General features: G+C 40.4%; 2 protein-coding genes across 2 annotated transcripts in view; one reads left to right on the top strand and one right to left on the bottom strand.

Moving 5' to 3' along the window:
• The first annotated feature begins 1,566 nt into the window (after positions 1–1,566).
• Positions 1,567–12,102, top strand: chpfa (chondroitin polymerizing factor a). The gene is made up of 4 exons (XM_084362268.1): positions 1,567–2,302; positions 4,190–4,754; positions 7,828–8,010; positions 8,187–12,102. Exons 1-4 carry the CDS (start codon positions 2,013–2,015, stop codon positions 9,447–9,449), a joined length of 2,301 nt encoding a protein of 766 aa, XP_084218394.1. The 5' UTR covers positions 1,567–2,012; the 3' UTR covers positions 9,450–12,102.
• Positions 12,103–14,298: 2,196 nt separating this feature from the next.
• The window catches only part of asic4a (acid-sensing (proton-gated) ion channel family member 4a), a 95,660-nt gene continuing 89,229 nt past the window's right edge, over positions 14,299–20,729 (bottom strand). Inside the window, exon 10 of the mRNA XM_084362133.1 lies at positions 14,299–19,093. Within this exon, the coding sequence (XP_084218259.1) occupies positions 18,938–19,093 (156 nt within the window). The 3' untranslated portion in view covers positions 14,299–18,937. The remainder of the gene's footprint in view (positions 19,094–20,729) is intronic.

Raw genomic sequence — 20,729 nt, 5'->3', positions numbered from 1 at the left:
GGTTTGAGATTAAGTCAATGAAAGAGAGAGTTCACTGGGTTGTAATATTTGTGATTATATTCAAGCCCATATTGCTTTTAATCATTCACAAGACGCACAAAATTCTACCTTTTTCTATTTTCCAGCCCAAGGCACCACATTGATTTCTCCGGAAGCTGGACTTCACTGCCAGAAAGAGCCAAACAAGGGACCTGGAAACACAGAATAAACTTGAATATCTTAAATTATGCATTTGAAATCATAAAAATGATACAAAATTTAGACTGGGTGCGCAGCGTATGAGTGCAACAAAAGAAAATAGGGAAGACAAGATACAAAAGCTTGTAATATTAGTTTGTAATAAGTACCAGAGGAAAGAGCTTGATGATGAAAAGATGGTCAGTGTACATAACATACAGTCTATATGGTATGTGCAGTTATTCACAATAAGACGAGTGGCATCAATAAAGGGGCAGGGCAACAGATCCAAGAGAGAAAGAGTGCATCATTGGAAGTATTCACATCCTTACTCTCTTACTGAATGTCTGTATATTATGTTTCTATTCAGGACCCAGAAGGACGACTAGAGTCACACCCATGTGACATTAACTGTAAATTAGTTATTTATGTAGCTTAAAATCACAATGCACAGCGTGTCAGAGGGCTTTACACTCTGTACAGTGTACAATGCCATCTGTCCTTAGAGCATTGATTTGAGTAAGGAAAAACTGATGTAGCTTATTTCGAGTGTCAGCATATATAGTATATGCAAGAATGTAACTAAATTCATTTACTGAAAGGTCCTATTTGTAAGAAAAGTTGACTTTTGAGTCTCACTCCCAACTTTGCAGATTACATGTTGCATCAGAGCCAAAGTAGTGCATCTCTAAATTAATTTATTTTTCCTGAAATTCCCTCTAATTAAACCCTTTAATAATAACTACTTGTGACTTGTGGGTGACTTTCATTTTTAGCAAAGTAACATTTTACCGCAATACCTGTACTGTTAAAGGAGCACTATGTAGTTTTGGGAAGAAATTCAAACAGACTTTTAATATTTATGATATTAACAAAGATACACAAACTCAGACTTTTTTTTCTTCCATAATTGAATAAACAAGCTGTTCTCAGGGGAAAATAACACAGTCTGAAGCTAGAAATGTGGCAGGGTCCGCCACATATTAACAAAGTAAAACAGTATGAAATTGTGTTTGTATGTTTATTCAATCATGAAAACAAAGAGAGTTTATTTATTGAGTTTGTTTCGGCATTTTCTTATTAAAACTCCTTCCCCAAAACCACACAGTGCACCTTTAAGTGTGACTTTTCAGTATCGACTGCGACCTCGCACAATCCAGGTCAAACTTTTTGCACTACTGGATAAATCTAGACAGTCTTCACCTACCTTAAAATTGGTCACACTATATTCATAATTTTACATTTTTATTATTTTTCAAGTATCTTTAGTATTGCTTGTTGTTTTGCACCTACAGATCACAGCAAATGTGTAAACTTACTTGGCAATAAAAGCAATTCTGATTCAGATTTTTCATGCTTTAATAACATTCATGGTTTTCAGTTTGAACACGCTAACAGCTGTATGAAACACAGTTCAGTGCAGTGTGTGACAGCTGTGTGGGTACAGCCATCACCTGCTGTAAACACACCGCGGCTGCGTTCCAGTTCGCATTTCCCTGCCGTCAGTCTGTGTGAATATCCCTCCGCGCTGCGCAGCCTGGATTCCTTCACACGGGCTGGAACTAGCCCCGCCTGTGATGCTAACGTCTGGCCGGGGCCGGGGGGAGGAAGAGGAGGAGGAGGAGGAGCCAGGTCACAGCTAGACTGACACGTAAGAATCCTGCGTGAATATCAAGGAAGAAGCTTCATCTCCTCTCAAAGTTGATGTCGATACAGCTGCTCGGCGTCAGACTCGATGTACAGTTGAGCTGCCCCGCACCAGAAGCCTGTTCGGACGCGTTGTGAAGCGACGCGGTGGGGGGACGACCGTGAGGACGTAGCAGCCGACGCGCAAGATGAGATTCTCGGCGTTCGTTTCTGTGCTGCGCTCGGTCGGCCCGGTGGTAATCGGTATTTCTTTGGGGTTCACGTTGAGTTTGCTGAGTGTGAACTGGACGGAGGAAGCGTGTTACCTGGACGGTAAGGACGGGGGGGATGTGACTCTGGGGCAGGACGGGCAGCTCAAAGGAGCCCGCAAGCCCAACTCCATCTCCACCGTCAACGATGTGGAGTCCGAGGAGGACTTTGAACCGAGAATAGTCCCGTACAAACAAGTCCAGCAGAGCGCCCCGAAGAAAGTTTTCAGGTGAGCTTTGTGCGACTGTTGTGTGCCCACCTTACTGAACACATATGACACACAGGCTGACAACACACGGCTTATACACACAGCTCATCGTTACACAGCAGGCCGCAGTGTAGCTCATCCTCACTGAATGAAGAAGAAACCACTGTGTTAGTCCACTTTATGCCAGGTGTACAGGTGTCACCTGTTGCACTGACAACATAACTAATACGACTGATGCAAATACAATTATAAGTGGCATGCATGACCAAGTTTTAAAGGTGCATTGTGTAGTTTTTGAGGGAAGTAACTTTAATAAGAATAGACAGATCTTCATTGACTGATTTTTTTTATTATTATGCCTAAACATACGCTTTGTTTTCATGCATGGATAAGCAATAAACAAACTGACCTTAAAGGACAGCACAGCTTCATACTGTTTTACTTTATATGTGGCGGACCCTGCCACCTTTCTAGCTTCAGACTGTGTTCGTGGGACCTTATTTCCCTCTGAGAGCAGCTTGTTTGTTCAGTTATGGAAAAGATAAATAACTCGAGTTTGTCTGAGTACCTCATTAATATTCTAAATATAAAAATTCAGAGTTTGAATTTCTTCTCCAAAACTAAACAGTGCCCCTTTAAGTATTTTCTCCTTATCCTGATGTTATCGGTCTGATCAATTCTTCCTCTGCTAGAAGCCATTGAGCTATTATTAACTTGGCTAAATATTTTCCTCCATGTCTCTGAATGCTGAAGGATCTCTGCCCCACATTTTCTTCGTAAGCAGGCAGACTTTTCCAAGATTTCCTGGATAGAGACCTTGTTTCAGTGTTAGCCTTCAGACCCGGTAGTGGTTGAATTCTGAGAAAGCGACTTTTCCCTGTGGACGAGTCCTGCTGAGGCCAGAGCTGTAAGCATTCAAGCATCCAGGTTTCAGCAGAAAAAAGTATAATTTTCATTATCGATGAATGACTTCTGGTTTCTTGATTAACTGACTATTACTCGTTTAGTTAATTGAATGTCAAGAAGTAGTGAGAAAAGCTCCCCACAACTATCCGGAGAGCAGTGATGTGTTCAAATGTCTTGTTTGTCCTGAATCCAAGTAAGTTCAACTTACTTAAAAGGGGCGCTGTGTAGTCTCGGAGAAGGAATTCAAACTCAGAATTTTATTTACAATATTAATGAGGTATTAAGACAAACTCAGAAATGTTTTCCATAACTGACTGTTTGAAGCTAAAAAAGGTGGCAGAGTCCGCCACATATACACAAAGTTAAACAGTATGAAATTTTGTTGCCCTTTTTAAGATCAGTTTGTTTATTCAGTTTGACACAAAGTATTTTGATTTCAGATGCTTTTAGTGTACGAACTCATGACCACAAGCAGTCATGCATTATTGACATTATTGTGTTTACTTATGGAAATAATTGTGGTGAAAATGAATCATTACCCTTTTTGCTTGAGCTTCCTCAAGGACCCCAACCTTGAGAACCATCTCCGCAAAACTATTAATCCTTAAATCATTACAGCTCCGATAAAAGGCATTCAATGATGTCTTGTTGATATAGTGTTCAAGTTGGGTTGGGTTGCGGTTGTAGTGTTGAATCATAATTCAAGTTCTTGCATGTTTACTTTCCCAAAGAGTTAATGGTTTTTCTTGTTTGTCTGCATGCCCAAACAGATAAATTCATCCCGAATTTCCATGGAGTTTGGTGGACAGAACCACAGTCTTGTGTCATTATTAATCCCATAATTGTCAGGGTCATTTGATAAGCTAAACGTTACATTTCAGCAACAAAATGTTGTCTTTTAGTGTGTGAGTAAGTATGAGAATTGTTGGTGAAAGTCTATCTTCTAGTATTTTTTTTATTAAAAGCAACATTTATTCAGTAGCTGTTTGATGTCTTTTTCAGGGCTAAATACATAAGCACAGAGTTGGGGATGCGAGAGCGTCTGTTCGTCGGGGTCCTGACATCCAAAAACACCATAAACACCCTGGGCGTAGCTGTCAATCGCACCATTAGTCACCACCTGGACACCGTTGTCTTCTTCACCGGCATGCGCAACCGCAAAGTCCCTCACGGCATGTTCGTCGTCTCTCACGGCGACGAGAGGCTGATTTGGAACATGTTCCAGAATATCAAATACATTTTAGACCATTACATCAATGAATACGACTGGTTTTACTTTGTCCAAGATGACGCCTACACAGAAGCTGACAGGATCAAATCCCTGGTGGAGCACCTGAGCATGGACCGAGAGCTCTACATGGGCAGTCCTGAGGAGTTCATTGGCGGCGAGATGGAGGGGAAGTACTGCTACGGTGGCTTTGGGTACCTCCTGTCACGTACCTTGCTCCTGCGACTTCAGCCCTTCCTGGAAAACTGTCGGAACGACATCCTGAGCGCGAGGCCCGATGAGTGGCTCGGAAGATGCATCATCGATTACACAAACACAAACTGTGTCAGTGAATATGAGGTAGGAGGAAATGATATTTAGCAATTCCGAGAATCTGAATCACAGTTTCTTTGTCTGATTGCCAAAAAGATAAACTGATTTATGAATGCACTGCTTTTATGATGTCAGTCAACCCAATTGCAATTTAAGTTTGTGCAAAACCACGGATATGTTGAAACTTGACATTTCTTTCCATTCCAGTTTTCAATTTTATCTTGTGCTGTGCTTATGGTCTGGTGAGGTTTAGGCACAAAAAAACATTGTTAGGAAAAGATCATGTTTTGGCTTAAAACACCACAAACATGGCTGCTTACAGTAGTTGCACGCAACAACACTCAAACCTCAACAGAAATCTCTCAGCTGATTCAGGACCCTCAGAAGCATTTTGTAGGCACATCTTGTCTTGCTTTAATCTGAATTCACCAAAGATCTGTGAATATAAGACGTGCCGAAATGATCACAAACCACATGAGAGTGAATGTAGATCAGTAATTATTGGGAAACCTGATATACATACAGGAGGTATAAAGATCAACCCAATCACCAGAATACATTTTGTCAATGTGTCTCTCCGAAAACCATGGATTTGTTGAAACTTTGCGTTTCTTTGGGTTCAAGTTTTTTATTTTCTATTGTGAGTAGACAATGCTTATAATCTGGCTAGGTGTAGGCACAAAAAGCATTTGGTGAGGGTCAGAAAAAGATCATGTTTTGGCTTAAAATATCTGCTCGAGATGACCCGCTGCGTGTCAAAAATATCTCTTTTGGTTGCAACAAACATGGCAGGAAACTGTCCCTAGGTCTCTTTAAATATCCAGTGGTTTCAGACTTTGAAATGTTGAAACGAAGTCTCAAACCACAGCCAGTGGCTTGGCAGCCCTCTCGCCTGTAACTCCACCACAGTCCCCTCCCCATACACATGTAATATGAACATAAGAGGGATTTTCAGAAACTTAACCTTTTTTATTCTGGCTGCGTCAAAAGAGGTCAAAACTCCAGCAACACCTGTTGGACATGGAACAACTTTGTTGTTAGACCAATGCATTTCGGCTTGTAGGTTGCAAGCCAGTGACCGCAGTTCAAGACTGCATTTCTGTATTTGTTTGCAGCTACTGAATATTTTTAAGGAGACCTCAAGACAATTTTCAGCAAGGTTTGGCGCAACAAATAACATCTCTAGCCGTGTTTGTGGTGACCGAAGCAGGTGTTTTAAGCCAAAACATGATCTTCTCCTAACCTTAACCAAGTGGTTTTTGTGCCCAAACCCTACCAGAGCACAAGCACAGCGTTGTTCATCACCAACATTTATTCTGGCGATTGGGTTGAAAGGAGCAGAAAATGGAAGTAAAGCACAAGTACCTGAAAATTGCACTTAATAGAACTTAGTACGTATTTGAGTAAATTGTACTTAGTTACATTCCATGTACATAGTTTCTATTTGTACATAGTTACATTCCTGCAAATGTTTATCGACTCCAAATATCGGCTACTGGTCTCCTTGATTACTAACAGTTGTATCGGCCCTGATAAAACCCATATCAGTCTATTCCTAATCACATTGTATTAATTCAACACCGCGCATCTCTTTTCAATAATGCACACATTTTTAATCTTTAAATCAGTCCACCGGCCTCCTAATGTTTGACGTTTAAAGGGAACAGAATGAGGTCGTCGGCAGTTAAAATGAATGAGGACGCTGTCAGTCAGAACAGTTGTGAAGACGGGTTACAGCGGGGGTTTCTCCCTCTCGACATGAAAAACAAAAGTGTCACTGCAGAAATCATGCTTTGCCTCCGGGACAGCACTTAAAACTGACAGGCAGCTATATAAAACTGTAATTACCATGCTAGCACAGAGGTGGTATTTATATTACAGAGTAGATTGCTAATACCCTTTAGCCTTTCATTTTTTCTTTCCACAGCTCCAGCAGCAACGTGGAATAGGTAAACAGGCAGGCAGAGCACAGCCTGAGTTCAACCTTGCTTAGGTTCAATGGTGTGAAAATCCCCTGTGGGTCAACATGCTCTGCTCCTGTAATGTCATTAGCATTTAAGGTCAAACAAGCTCTGCGGAGCCCTGATCTGCCCTAGTGCCCTTTCAGGTGATTGTTGCTGCATTTGGCACGGTTTGCTTCATCCCTGCTAAAGTTTGTGGATTAAAAATACATTGTTAGAATGTGAGTCATTTTAATGTGTCCTTAAGCGTCTTTATAAAATATATGTGTGGGCCAATATTTTATCGTCGACTTATTCCACCGGCTTGTGCTTCCATTTTCTCCTCCTTGGCCGTGACCCAGTGCAGGAAACCATCTTGTGACACAGTTGAGAGTGAGTTTCATAGCTAACTAAAGTGCCCTGAGCCAGAAGAGCTCCAACAGAGCCCGCCTAGATAAGGGAGTGGAGCAAGGGGGAAAAAGTTAAAAGGCCTGGTGGGGCTGAAGAAAACAGCTTGAACACCGAGCCAGACATCAATTTATGTGCTAAGAGAGAACATTGATGACAATTAGGCATGGACAATGCTTCAGTAAGTGTTCCACTTACAAGCTGGAAGCTGTTGGCTGAGTGTCCTCGCTGCTCAGTTAAGCAGTGTCTCCATTCTTTGTTCTTTTAATAGCTTTATCAGATTGGATTCACTTTTTTTAATCACTCAAGCTCCTTAGGTGGTTACTCTGTTTTCAGCTTAAATGACTGTGTCTTTAAGTGGGATTCAGGTGACATTGTCCGCCATTTGTACAGGACTCGCCCTTAATTTCCCATCTTTTTAACCTGATCATAATTTAGTAATAGAAAAAGTAGCAGAATTAATTTAGATAAAACATCTCTTATTCCCAGAACAAATTGAGTTCCTGAAAATGACCAAAACTGTGGTTATATAGGAATAGTGTTCTATTCTTACAAAAGGAATCTGAGTTTTTACTGTATAATTATGGTTGAAACATGGCGATGAGCCCAAGACGCTGCCTGCATAGCGTGGATAGTGTAATGTTTGTTTAAATGGAAGTAGTGCAGCGTGACAACTTGGAGTAACATTAGGCATGTTTCTGTCATGCTGGATTTAAGATACCTCGTGAAAAGAGCTCTCTGTTTCTTCTCAGGGGCTTCAGTACCATCATTACGAGCTGGGGAAAAACTCGGATCCCAGCAAAGAGCAGAACGAGCAGTTCAAGAACGCTCTGACTGTCCATCCAGTGTCTGACCCTGAGCAGATGTACCGGCTGCACAGATTCTTCTCAGAGATTGAACTCCAGAAGACTTACGATGAGATCGCTAAGCTGCAGGTAAGCTGATTTTCAAGTGTCTCTCATGGTTCAGTCAAACATAAAAACCTGAGAAACCTGAATGAGAAGTCTCTAGTTGCTTACCTCTATTGTACCACAGTTTCAGTTGCAGTATTTGTTGTTTTAGTGATGGGTTGGCAGCTGTCTGGATCAGAATACCTCTTGTGTTTCCACAGGCAGAAATAAAGAACGTGAGCGTGGTTGCCTTTGAGGGCAACCGAAGTGCCCAGTGGCCCGTGGGGATCAATCCACCTTTTGAACCTAAATCTCGTTTTGAAGTTCTGAAGTGGGAATACTTTACAGAGGAGGAGATTTATTCATGCATCGATGGCTCTCCGAAGTGTGAACTACGCGGCATTGATCGCATGGATGTGGCTGATGTAATAGACGTAGCCATGGGAGAGCTGAACAAGAAGTACAAGCCTGTCCTACACCTGAAGAAGCAGCAGCTGATTAATGGCTACAGGCGCTTCGACCCCACCAGGGGCATGGAGTACACTTTAGACCTTCAGCTGGAGGTTGTTAACCAGAAAGGTCACAGCCGTTCCATTACCAAGCGGGTTCATCTGGTGAGACCTTTGAGTCGGATTGAGATTATTCCCATGCCCTATGTCACTGAAGCTACAAGGGTTCACATCATAATACCGCTTACTCTGCAGGACCGGAGCTACGTCGACCATTTCCTGGAAGTCTTTGCCTCAAATGCTTTTGAGACCAGTGAGAATGCCATCCTAACGTTCTTGTTTATTTATGACCCAGTGGAGGCACAGCAAGTTAACCAGAACGATATATTCGCCAGCGTGAAGACTCAGATAAACGCTTATGAACGCAAATACCCCGCAGTGAAAATCCCGTGGATAAGTGTCAAGACAGAAACACCTTCACAGATCAAATTCATGGACATCATCTCGAAGAAGCACCCGGTCGATACGCTGTTTTTCTTGGCTAACGCCAACACAAACATGAATTCAGAATTTCTGAACCGATGCCGCATGAATTCTATAAATAACTGGCAGGTGTTCTTCCCGGTCCATTTCCAGGACTACAAGCCTGACGTGGCGTATCACAACCAAGAGCACCCAGTCACAGTTGATCTGATCAGGGACGCGGGACATTTCGACCGCAGGGCGTTTGAAGAAGCGTGTTTTTACAACTCTGACTACATGGCGACACGCACACGAATGGTGACAGACGTCCAAGAGAATGAGGAGATCCTTGAGACCCTTGATATCTACGACATGTTCGTAAAGTATTCGGGTCTGCACGTGTTCAGGGCAGTGGAGCCAGCGTTGCACCAGAAGTACAGCTACCAAGCCTGCAACCCGCGGCTCAGTGAAGACATTTATCATCGATGTGTTCAGAGCAACTTGGAGGGTCTCGGCTCTCGCTCCCAGCTCGCCATGTTGCTGTTTGAGCAAGAACAAGGAAACAGCACTTGAAAACACCGGTGAACTTCTTGCTCCTGAGTGTGTTTACATGGAGCTCGTCTTACCACCTATAAGTTGACCCTTAAAGACAGTCCACGACTCGGGCTGCGGTTACATACGTGACCCTGCCTGACATTCCCCATCTTTCTCTGTGCACCAAGGGTCATTTGATTTAGCTAGTTTTGAAAAATGAATGCAGTACATTCCGAATGAAACCTGTTCTTAAATGTTTACAATGCTTGTCCATGCAGATGAGTTTCTAGAACCAAATGTTTTTGCTACTCGATCAAACAGAGCCTCGACGTAGGGCAGGCTTCTCTACACATCCAGCAGACACAGGGCTCGAGTTACTCTCTTATTCCAGAATTCACCGGGATTTTATCCGGTTTGGTTCTTTAACATCCTGGAAGAAATGTCTTCCTTTCAACCAGTTTGTGTTGAGGAGGTAAGGTACAATATTAATTTCAGATACTGTGCTGGTATAGCTGCTTATAGCTTTGTTTGAGTTGAGAGGGGCAAAAAGCTGCAGGTGTTTGTTGCCTCGCAGTGGGATCGGTAGTACTAGCAGCAGCGCTTTCACGTTTATAGAATGTCCTTTGATTTAGTAATAATATCAAAGATATTGTTGAATGGAGCGTCAATGTAAAGCTCTAATAGATATGCATTAATATATTGCTCCACAGGTTGTGTGGGGAACTGAAACATCGAGCTTTTGAGATTTACTGATTTTTTTGAGTATTTACAAAAGCACATCTTTCTATTTGTGCCTTGACACTGACTATATATGGTGACTGTTTTGTAATGTTACACAGTTTAGCTGTTCACCCATTCAGGTGATGCACAGTGGAGGTTTTTCGTGATCAATTTTGGTATTGTTACAACAAGCACAGCTGTTTTGAATGGCTGCTACATAGATGGGAGAATTGAATGGATTGTCAGTTAATCGTATTTTTTTAAAGGTAACGTGGAGATATCGTGATCAACCATCCACAGGTTGTATTAGTGCCTCAAAGCAATTTCTTGAAAGTATCTTCTGTTAGTCTTCAAAGGTCATAGTTAAGATAAAGATGAGTGTTTTCCAGTTTGATGCTGCAAGAGAATTTACATGCAGGAGGCAAAGGACAAATATAAATAATGGGGGGACAAATCACCTGGGTGAATGTCTGAAGTGATTGCAGAGGTGTGTCATTTTGTCCTCATTGAAGTGAAGTGGTACTTTAAAGCGGAATTTAATTAGTTTAGAAATTGAGACGAATGTATTCTGTATTTTTTCCACGTCACCAAGCAAAGCAGACGGTTTTCTACTTTTAAAGATGTTCCAAAGTATTTTGGACTGTATTGTTAAAGATTTTGTAAGTTATTGAACGTTGTCGTTGTCCTCCAGAAATGGCCGCTTTCTCCCAGTTGCAGTGCAGTCCAGTGGGAGGCCTTTTTCTATATTATTGAGCGAGGGTGGAGGTAGCGGTACTGGACACCAGAAAGTTATTAGTATATTATAATGTGCAATATTAAAAGATAACATAACTATATGGATGTCCGATGGAGGACAGGACTTTTAATTTCATTTTGCTGCAAGTCCAGCAGTGTGTTTATCACAATACTGTATGACATTACATTAAGTAAGACTCATGCTTTTTGTTCAATGTTAGGTAAATACACTGTAATTTGTTTTGACAAGACCTTTTATGTATTCTGCTGACACTAGACACTTTTCATCATCACTTTGAAATACATCAAATCAAGGCAAGTCCTTTTATTTAACTTTAATTGGATCAAAGTATATGGTGGAAACACTACATCCACAGTGGTGGTCCTCAACAGTGTTTCTGCCACGTGAACAAAGACTATGGAGGTCAGTTCTTGTCGAACTTTTGTACATTCATTTTTCAAACGCATCTCTTTCTTCACGAGAGCAGTTTTTCACCGCGACAGTGCTCCAGCTGACATTAATATGAATGTTCACCTTGATTCTTTAAAGACACTAATAATGTGCAGAATTGGAAACTGAATCTTCCAAGAAACCACTGTGAAAGACGGAGGGCTGAGAATTACAATATGAAGTTACTGTGGTGATCTGCGTCGTCATTGCCTTCTGTAGACGCGAGGATCGTAAAATTAAGCGAGCGTGGCAGATTAATCACCCTGTGTTGTTAACACAGCCGCCATCGCTGAGCGGAGTCTCTGAGTATTTTGTCCATAACTTATTTATCTGTCATTTCTCGATGAATTATGCAGATTCTGGATACTTCTGCACTAACAGAGGCTTTCATGACATTCTCTGTACATGTATAAATATTTTATAGACTCTATTTTTAAGCCTTTTCTAGCTTTATTTACACCGCAATTGATATTTCCATTGTTTTGGTGACAAAATGAAACCTATACTGTATTTTGTTCCTTGAAAATCACGTCGTTTGACAGTTTAAATGTGTATATTTCACTTTCAATTGAGTAATTGTTTTAAAAGAGCAGTCAAATACGTAGGCTTCTTTTTTAAATTTCCCTTGATGTTTGGACCTGTTGGTTTACATTATTTTATGTATGTGGGTACTAGTATAACCAAAGCAATACGTTTTAATAAATGTTCATCACATTTAAATATGTGCTGTAATTCCCAATGAACTGTGAATTATTGTAATTTTTAAATAAAGAATATTTGAATATATTCTTGTCTTTATTTTCTTTAAAGACAAGAAAATAATAATTTCTGTATTCCAGCTACAGAATCCAGTTTGTCCTTTAGGTGTCAGCAGAAGAGCATGTTTACCGTCTGCAGCACAGGTCCTGGATCAGTATCTGCTGCCAGTTGCCGAGGTGAGCGGCATTCCTCAGCATTTCAAGAAATCACATTTCTAATACAAACTGGTGTGTTTATCTCCATCCATGTTCTTCCCAGCATGTGCTCAGAAGAGACTACAGTTAACATTCCTGCCCATGTCAGAGCCGAGGTATTCCCTGTGTCTGGGTTGGGTAAAAACAGGGAAAACGCTGCGACCTTAATTACAGCTTTAGTTATTTCAAGGGTCCGTATGCACTACCCTGAGGCATGCTGTAAAACCACATAACTACAGAGCAGCTGGGAGTTAATTGTAAGTCATTATTTTGTACTTCGTTTTACGTTCGATCCCAGGACTTTCTCCTCCCACACAGGGACGCAGTTGTTTCAAGTCCTCTAGAAACTGGTGCGGCATGTTTTAGTATTTCAGGACAACTTGGGTTCACGAGGTAGAATTAAAAAAACATTTAGGAGAATGAACACAAAATCACTTCACTTATCCTAACTAGATGATTATACTTCTTCAAAGAACTTCTGACTTGACACGTTTCCCAAAACCAACCTTTAGATGCCTCCAGTCTTCTTTTAACCTTGTTAGCAGTTTTTGGTAACACTTCATTTTACATGTACCAAGTAGGTGGTAATAACCAAGTAACATATTTGAAGTCACCCCAGTATTACAACAATAATTACCTCAAAATGTATTGAAAATGTACCTAATATAATATTCAGCTATTTTACAATAAGTTAATAGATGGCTGGTTATTTCTTTAATACATTTTCAAAGGTGGGAAGAAACAAAGTACAGAGACTTTGTTACTCTACTTAAGTAGATTTTTCAGGTACTTTACTTGGTACTTTTATTTTTCTGACAACTTGTAATTCTACTCCCTACACTTTCACAGAATACATCTTTTGCACACCTTAAGATCGACCGGTGCGTAGGAGAAGACCGAAGGCCGACAAAATCAGGAAAAAGACTCCCGCACACTGTCCACTACATTTTCAATTAAGTTTAATGACAACAATGTTTTGGTACTTTGACCTTCATCAGGTTATCTTACAAGACAAGGGGCTGACTTAAGTAGGGTTGTGGACTCGCGTGGCCCAATCAGGCTCTGTACTTTCTACTCCTTAAATTTTATGATCAATTATTGATTATTTACAATGCTTTACCAACCCAAAATGTCAGTATTTGACGTCCTGGGAATGAGACTCAAAAATACGAACAGCTCGGACAAATCTCCCTTTAAGTTTAATGGTCTTTGAATCATATTAATGTGACGTGAGGTTCAGTTAGCTTTGCACAGAAATGTGCAGGGTTGAAACAGAAGAAGTTGAATCAGTACTTTTACTTTACTTTTAGTATCTGTACCTCTGCTTGAGCGAAGAATGTGTGTACTTTTGCCACCTCTGTACATTTCCAGGAAACTTTGTTTTTTCATTCCATTTAACTGTTTTAACGTTTCCATCTAACTTCCCCTCAGCAGGCAACTAACTTGAAGAGACTTGTTCCAGCATCATTTCCAACTAGTTTATGGCTAACATCTGCTAGCTTAACTTCCGACTAGTTTCTGTCTAACTAGTCGAGATAAAGGTGAGTTGTCGCAGCTTAAATTTAGCAGAAACCAGTTGGAAGTTTCCCAGAAATTAACAGCTATTTAGAAACTGCTCATTTGAAGAAAGTCGAATATTATTATTATTATAATTTCTGGGTAATTTTCAATCAATTCTGAGGTAATTATTGTGGTAATTTCTTTTTTAAATACTTTATTGCCATATTTCCTTCATTATCTCCGATATAATTATTTGCTCACGAGTCCATTGCACATCTTTTACACTTTATATACAATTAAATGAATAAATAACAGAAGATAACTACAACACCGACTCAGCAAAACAAACAAACTCATACCAATAAATATGCAGACTTGTAAAATGAAGTGTTACCGTATCTTTTCTTTTAATAACAAGTCAGTGGTGGAGAGGCTTTAAAATGGATGGGAAAGATTCAAATACATTTTGAATGTAAAGAAAGACAACATGGAGTGACAAAGTGAATTGGGCTCTGGACTTAGGAGGCACTGGTTTTACCAATCTAAACTTTAATAGTTATCGTATTTACCATATTTAACATTTATAAAATGTGTTCTAACAGAGGAAATAATCACAAGATCACACTTCTGTACAAAATGTAAGCGTCTCTTGTTACTGCGGTGACGGTCCATTTCCATCTCTGTCAGATGAGCGATGAAATTTGTACTTATGAATTCCTGACAGCTGCTTTTTTTTTTTTTTTTTTAAATATGACCTCTCGGCTAAAAATAAACAGCTGAAAAAGAAGGACATGACAGCACACATTCAAAACTTAACATCAGTGGCCGGACGGATTAAATTGATCTTTATGGATAATGGTAATAATCACATACAGGCTGAACGTCACGGAGCTATAAAAAGGTAGGCCCAAAGAGCTGTGCAAGAAGAAGAGGCTTGAGGAATCCGAGGAATGTGAGCTACATGTTGTCAAGCGGGGAAGTTGTCCCATCTGCTACAGTGCAGACCTGCCACCCACCTCTCAGCCCCGCGGCACCTCGCACAGACTGTAAAATCAACTCTTTGTAATCGACTTATCTGTGTTTTAACAGACAGATTTAATCAGGTTGTAGCTGAACACAACATCTGGAGGATAAAAAAACAAAACAAAAAAAAACCCCTTTCTACATCGACTCCAGGCTCTACCATTCAAACAGAACTCGACAGTGATAATGCAGCCTCGTATTCATCTCAACACATCAGCGCCTGTGTGACTTGTCTGAGGATAGCTACAATTATTGATGACAGAGGAGAAGATTGTTATGCATAGCCTGTACAGGATGCCATCAGAGACTGTGATTGGGAACCTTTTGAAAATGTCAAAGTGACACATGATTATGAATATTAAACAGCCATGTATAGCCCATGATTACTTGACAGGGGGAGGGGATTTGACAGATGAAGGACTGTGGAATCTCATTGTGAGCTAAAAATGATGTACAGCGAGGTTGCGGCAACAGAATGCACCGATCAAATTAACAGAAAAATTATGCTGTCGTTCCTAAACATGATATCTTGCAGTGTGAAGTATTTAATACATTTCCCAGACAAATGTTGTGAGTTTCATACAGAGTGGATTGTCAAAGGCCTGTCAACGCTCAGGGCTTTTGGATATTGTGCAGGTTAAACTGTAAAAGTTAGCCAAACAAAATCAAGAGCTTTAAAGTTTCGAGAGCGAATGAGCCGCTAGCTCGCTATGAGGGGGAAACATGATCAACATCCCCACCAACATCAAAACATTTGTCTAGTGATGTAGCACACGCAGTCATGTGTTGTAAATGAGTGTGTCCTTTCTTGGACGCCAGCTTTGTCAAATATATAAACGGATAAATAATAGACAGTAATAAAGCAACGCGTCTCACATTTTTCAGGTCAGAGTTAATTAAAAAAAGACCACATCTCAGGCATTACATCATTTCTGAAAGCACATTCATGACTGCGTCCCTACATGGTTCAGTGATGATGAATACGAAGCTGAGCAAACATTTGCAAAAGATGATGTCACTGACATTAGATTGAAGCCCAGTAAGACAAAAGGATTAGAAGGGAGGAGGCGATATTAAGTAGCCCATTTGATTCTGTCTTCCGACACAAAGAACAGTGTCAAGCAGCAGGGGGACCGAGGTCAGTGTTTTGCAAGTCGCAAACAAGTCTCAAGTCAAGTCACGAGTCCTAAACTCTGCACTTCAAGTCCTAAACAAGTCACATTACATTACATTGCATGTTCACTGCTGTAACAAAATGTAACTTCCTGGAGAAAGATAGCTGATTGTCATCAAATACTGTTGCTTTGGGTTGGCAGCTCGGGTCAGATGGCCAGCCAAAGCGTCAGTATCTGACAAACCTGAGGATAAGACTCAACAATCATCTATCTTTCTCCAGGAAGTTGCATTTTGTTAATTTATCACTTGCCTGCCTAAACAACTGAGCCTAAGGGGCCTCTTTGGTGGACAATGGATTGCTGTGTATGCAATATATCACTGACTTCTCCTGCCTGACTTTATTTAGCCAGCTAACTAGCAAAGTTACTTTACTGTGAAGCTACCATTAGCTAAGAATGAACCATGTTAATATTAGCCTTGACTTACGGCTATAGTTGCAACTTGAATGAAGTTGGAAGCTTGTTGAATCTCAATCTGTGATTTTCTAACTGCAGGTTTTTTTTTTAGAAATGAATAGCATTAACGTAGTTGATGCAGGAAATGAAGTGATCCGTGGTGTATTTTTTTAATAATGTAGCCTACCTTTTAATATTTTTGGCTTGGGGGAAGTTGAAGTGAAGTCACAAGTCATTGGTTAAAGTCCAAGACAAATTGGAGTCCAGTCTTTTTTTGATTTTGTCGAGTCCACACCTCCGGTCATGCCAAATTGCCTAGATTAGCTCGTCCAGCTAGTCTTAAAAATTCAGGACTAGCCTGCCGTTCTAACTTAAACCTACACAATAACCTAAAGCCATTTAACACAGCAGGAACTTAATGTAATGTAACCTAAGGTGTAGCCATCGTCATGGGTTCTACTTTTGTTTCCACCCCAGGCAAGAGGTGATACTAAATACAAATCCCAGGTACTTACAGGGCCGTCACATCACAACGAAGGTGACCAAAACAAGCACAAGAACAGAAACTACTACTACAACTTATATATAAAAAGAGAACACAACAAAAAGATGTCTGGCTAAAGAACCATTATAAACAAACACATGGACAAACTGTGCAGGTAATGAATTAAAAATACAAAACAACTGAAAAACTATGAAGCGCTTCGAGGGACTTGACATTTTGGACCACCGGCTGGCTCGAGCAGCGCCCTGCAGCGAGCATAAATGAGAAAGAAAATCTGTATCTGCTTTATTCATTCAATTCCACTGCTTACTTAACTGTCCTACCATAAAGATTATTGTGATATAACATAGTGTTGCTGATATTTCTGTTGCTTTCAGGCCAAGATGTCTCATTTTGTAGGTTACAGGTTCCTGCAGTGCATAAGGGCAACAAAGACAAACATGATTATGAATTAACTGATGTAAGAGTTTCCATTTTTATTGAACATTTCAACCTTTCTTAGCTTGTGCTCTTAAAAACTGTTGTGTCTGCTTAGTTAAAGAATATTTCAGCCTCCAGAGCAGTTTTTTAAGTTAAAATCCTGTATACAATTTTTGTACTGAATGTAAAAGCCGCTCTAATTCTACTTTTGTCAGATAAAAATCTTTCTACGGCAACAAAACTCCTCTTTCTTGCTAACTACTCTGATATTTTTTTAAAACTGTCCTTTTTTTTTTTCATGGATCAGCTCCCCCGAGTCGCATCAGTCTAATGTGCTCAGTGATGTGTGCAAAATGTTAAAGTGCACATGCAAACAAACAAACAAACAAACAAACACACTCTCTCTCCCACATACACACACACACACACAAACACACACACTGTAAATAGCTGCTACACTTTTACAGTGATACTGGCCCACATGCAGAAGGAGATGACTTGGCAAAAAAATAAAATTCAGTTTCTTATTGCTTATGTCAGCTTAAAGTTAGGAATGCTAACCGGAGTGAAGAGTGGATGGTCGGCAGAAATGAACAAGAAGAATAATTTAAGTACAACGTGTCATAACTGAAAACATCATCCATATGCAGAGGATTTATGTGCCGTCTTGGAAAAAGCAGTAGACGTATAAAAGGAAACGATGGAGGTTATAGTCGGTAATGTATTGATGTTTGGCAGTCTAACATGTCTGCAGATTGTAAGTGTACAGTAAATGCTACAATCGTGATATTGTCATATAAAAGTATTTTCTCAAATGTATAAATAACTAAAATTAATATTACATAAGTTATATATTAACTGAATATAAACAACAACCATTGAAACAGAACTTTTAGATCTTTCTCATTTTAAAGTTGGACTTTATGTACAGGTACAATGCTACTCTCTAACACCTTAACCACAAACCAGACAGAGTGTATCATGTGGAAAGATGCTGCTAGGTCTTCTAAGCCAAGGTCATACAGTTCAGCCTAAATAATTCCCCTCATATTTTGGATGGATGTAGCACGAGTAGGGTTTGCTTACTGAAGTATTCTCATCTTGTATACAATATAGAACATATAGATAATAGTATCTCCTTAAATAATTACATAATTTATAATGTGTGACAGCTTGATATGGTACAGTGTGTTTTCCATGAAGCAGGAGGAATAGTTTGAGGAGAGATAAATGGACAGATACAAAAATCAGAGGTGCTAGCTGAATAAATAAATTATGCTTTTCCCTTTTTGGACTATAAACTGAATCAAGGTGGCATGCAGTCCTCCTCCTGTTCCCTTATAGTGATCATGTACCAAACATTGGTCCTGAAATCACAAAGTGCCTGACTTCTTCCCACGTGAAGCTGGACGAAGTTGAGAGGGGTCCCATCCGGAGAGAAAAAAAGTAAAAGCGGTGTCCGATTTGTGCCTACATACTGTACGTACAAGTGCTCTGTTAGCAGCACGAGTTTGGTGTTCGACTTTGGCTGTAGCTTTTCACTGGTGACAGCAAAAGGACCGACGGAAAATGCCAAGGGTCTGTTATTGATCTCAACACAGACAGCTCTTATCTTTTGGTGTCACCAGGACTGGAAACGATGGCGGGCTCTAGCAAGCGAAGTCCTCAAACACGCCGTGGTGCCCGGCGTGATGGTGGTGAGGGTGAGGGTGAGGGTGAGGGTGAGGATGAGGGAGGTGGTGGTTGGGGAGGATAGTGTTGGCATACGCCCCCTCTGGGTGACTCCTTGTCATGTCGTTGGGCTCCTGTTGAAGGAACAACAAACAAGACAACTTCAAGACACAGAAAAAAACAACCATGTAGGTCGACTATGAAAGCAGCTTATTACGACCCACATTGAGGTTTGTTGTTAGATGGCGACCTCTAGTGGATATAGTTATTATTACTGCAGCAAAGGAGGAAGTCATTTAAGGAGGTCAGGGTGAAGGTCGGTTAAACAATCACAGGACTTTTATCCAGGCAACCTCTGTTCATGTCCAGTGTAAAATCAAAACTCGATGGTGAGTTTTTTCAAGTTACGAGCCGTAGTTAAGTGATGTCACATACATAATGTAACTTAGGTGATATGACGTATGTAAGTCTGTAAGTGAAGTTACACAAGAAATGTATAGTTTTAACCCAAACCACAAACCTAACAAGTCTTAACCTGCCTGTGTTGTTACAATGTTGTTTTGGAAACAGTGATACATGTTATTTCGGGAGTCGCTGGCAGCCAACCTATTCAGTCATTAAGGTTCGAGGATGTGTTGTCAAGATAACGTGCAATCATTTGTCACAATATGTAGGTGGTAATGTTCAGTGAAATGAATCTCTCGACAGCGTCAACCCTGGCGACCCTGACACCACTGTTATTACCTTGATCGTGATTTAGATGGACATTTATCTCAAACTCCAAATGATCCCTGGTCCTTGAACTGGTTCTGGTCAATATTCTTGGAACCTTGGTGCTATCTATCAAACCGTGCTGTGTTTCAGCCAGTTTTAAGGAGGACCATTTTAATCAAAGATGCTTTATCAACAGAGGACCAGATAGTGAATGCAAAGATGGTCCCTATTCAGGTGTATGGGGAAAATGTTTTTTGAGCTGCAATACTGCGAGTGGCCACTCGGAAGCAAGGCTTAGCAGCGTCATTGTATCCAGCTAGATCCATGTGTAAAAGCTAACCTGTCTCTGTCCAAAGTTTAAAAGAAAGCCTCCCAATACTTCTAAATATCTTAAAGTAAAATAAAGATTAGTGGGTTTAGGGGACTTATTTGTTGCTGTCTTGCCAGATATGGTACAATTTGCTCTCTCTACAGGCACAATGGTACCTAACAACCTCACTGTGATGACTGCACCTGGCTGTTGTTTCCTTATAGTAACAGCACCAAACTTCCCCTACACCACAAATGGTATGGATTGAAAAAACAGATGCGAAGTGTTCATTTGAGATCTTCACACTTGTAAATCCAGCTCTTTACCTCGTGAGATTAATATTGATCTTCTCACGTAACTCTCGAAAGAAGTGTATTTCCCAAAATGTTGAAGTATTCATTTTAAATCTCATTTACTTTAACAGATTATGACAAAACAAGTCCAGTGAAATGATACTGTTTGATACTGATGCTGCAGGTTTAAATGACACCTGTCATTTTCTCAGCTGTAGCTGATGATTGTTAATTCAATGTGATGGCCAACTGAAATTCTTGGATCCTGTCTGCTGAACACACTGTGTAAACCGGTGTGTATAACACTTACACGGCATCTTTGGCCATGGTTGTAGAGAGAAAGATACCAGTAGCATGCCAGGTAGCTGAATATCTATATTTTAAGTCAATTGACAGCTGAGTTCTCGGTCGGCTTGAGTGAATTTTCTGTGAATTGTTATTGGATTTTTTTCA

This window comes from Pagrus pagrus (assembly GCF_965226575.1).
Source record: "Pagrus pagrus genome assembly, chromosome: 9".
Classification (NCBI taxonomy): Eukaryota; Metazoa; Chordata; class Actinopteri; order Spariformes; family Sparidae; genus Pagrus; species Pagrus pagrus.
This window is presented reverse-complemented; position numbering and strand designations above follow the sequence as displayed.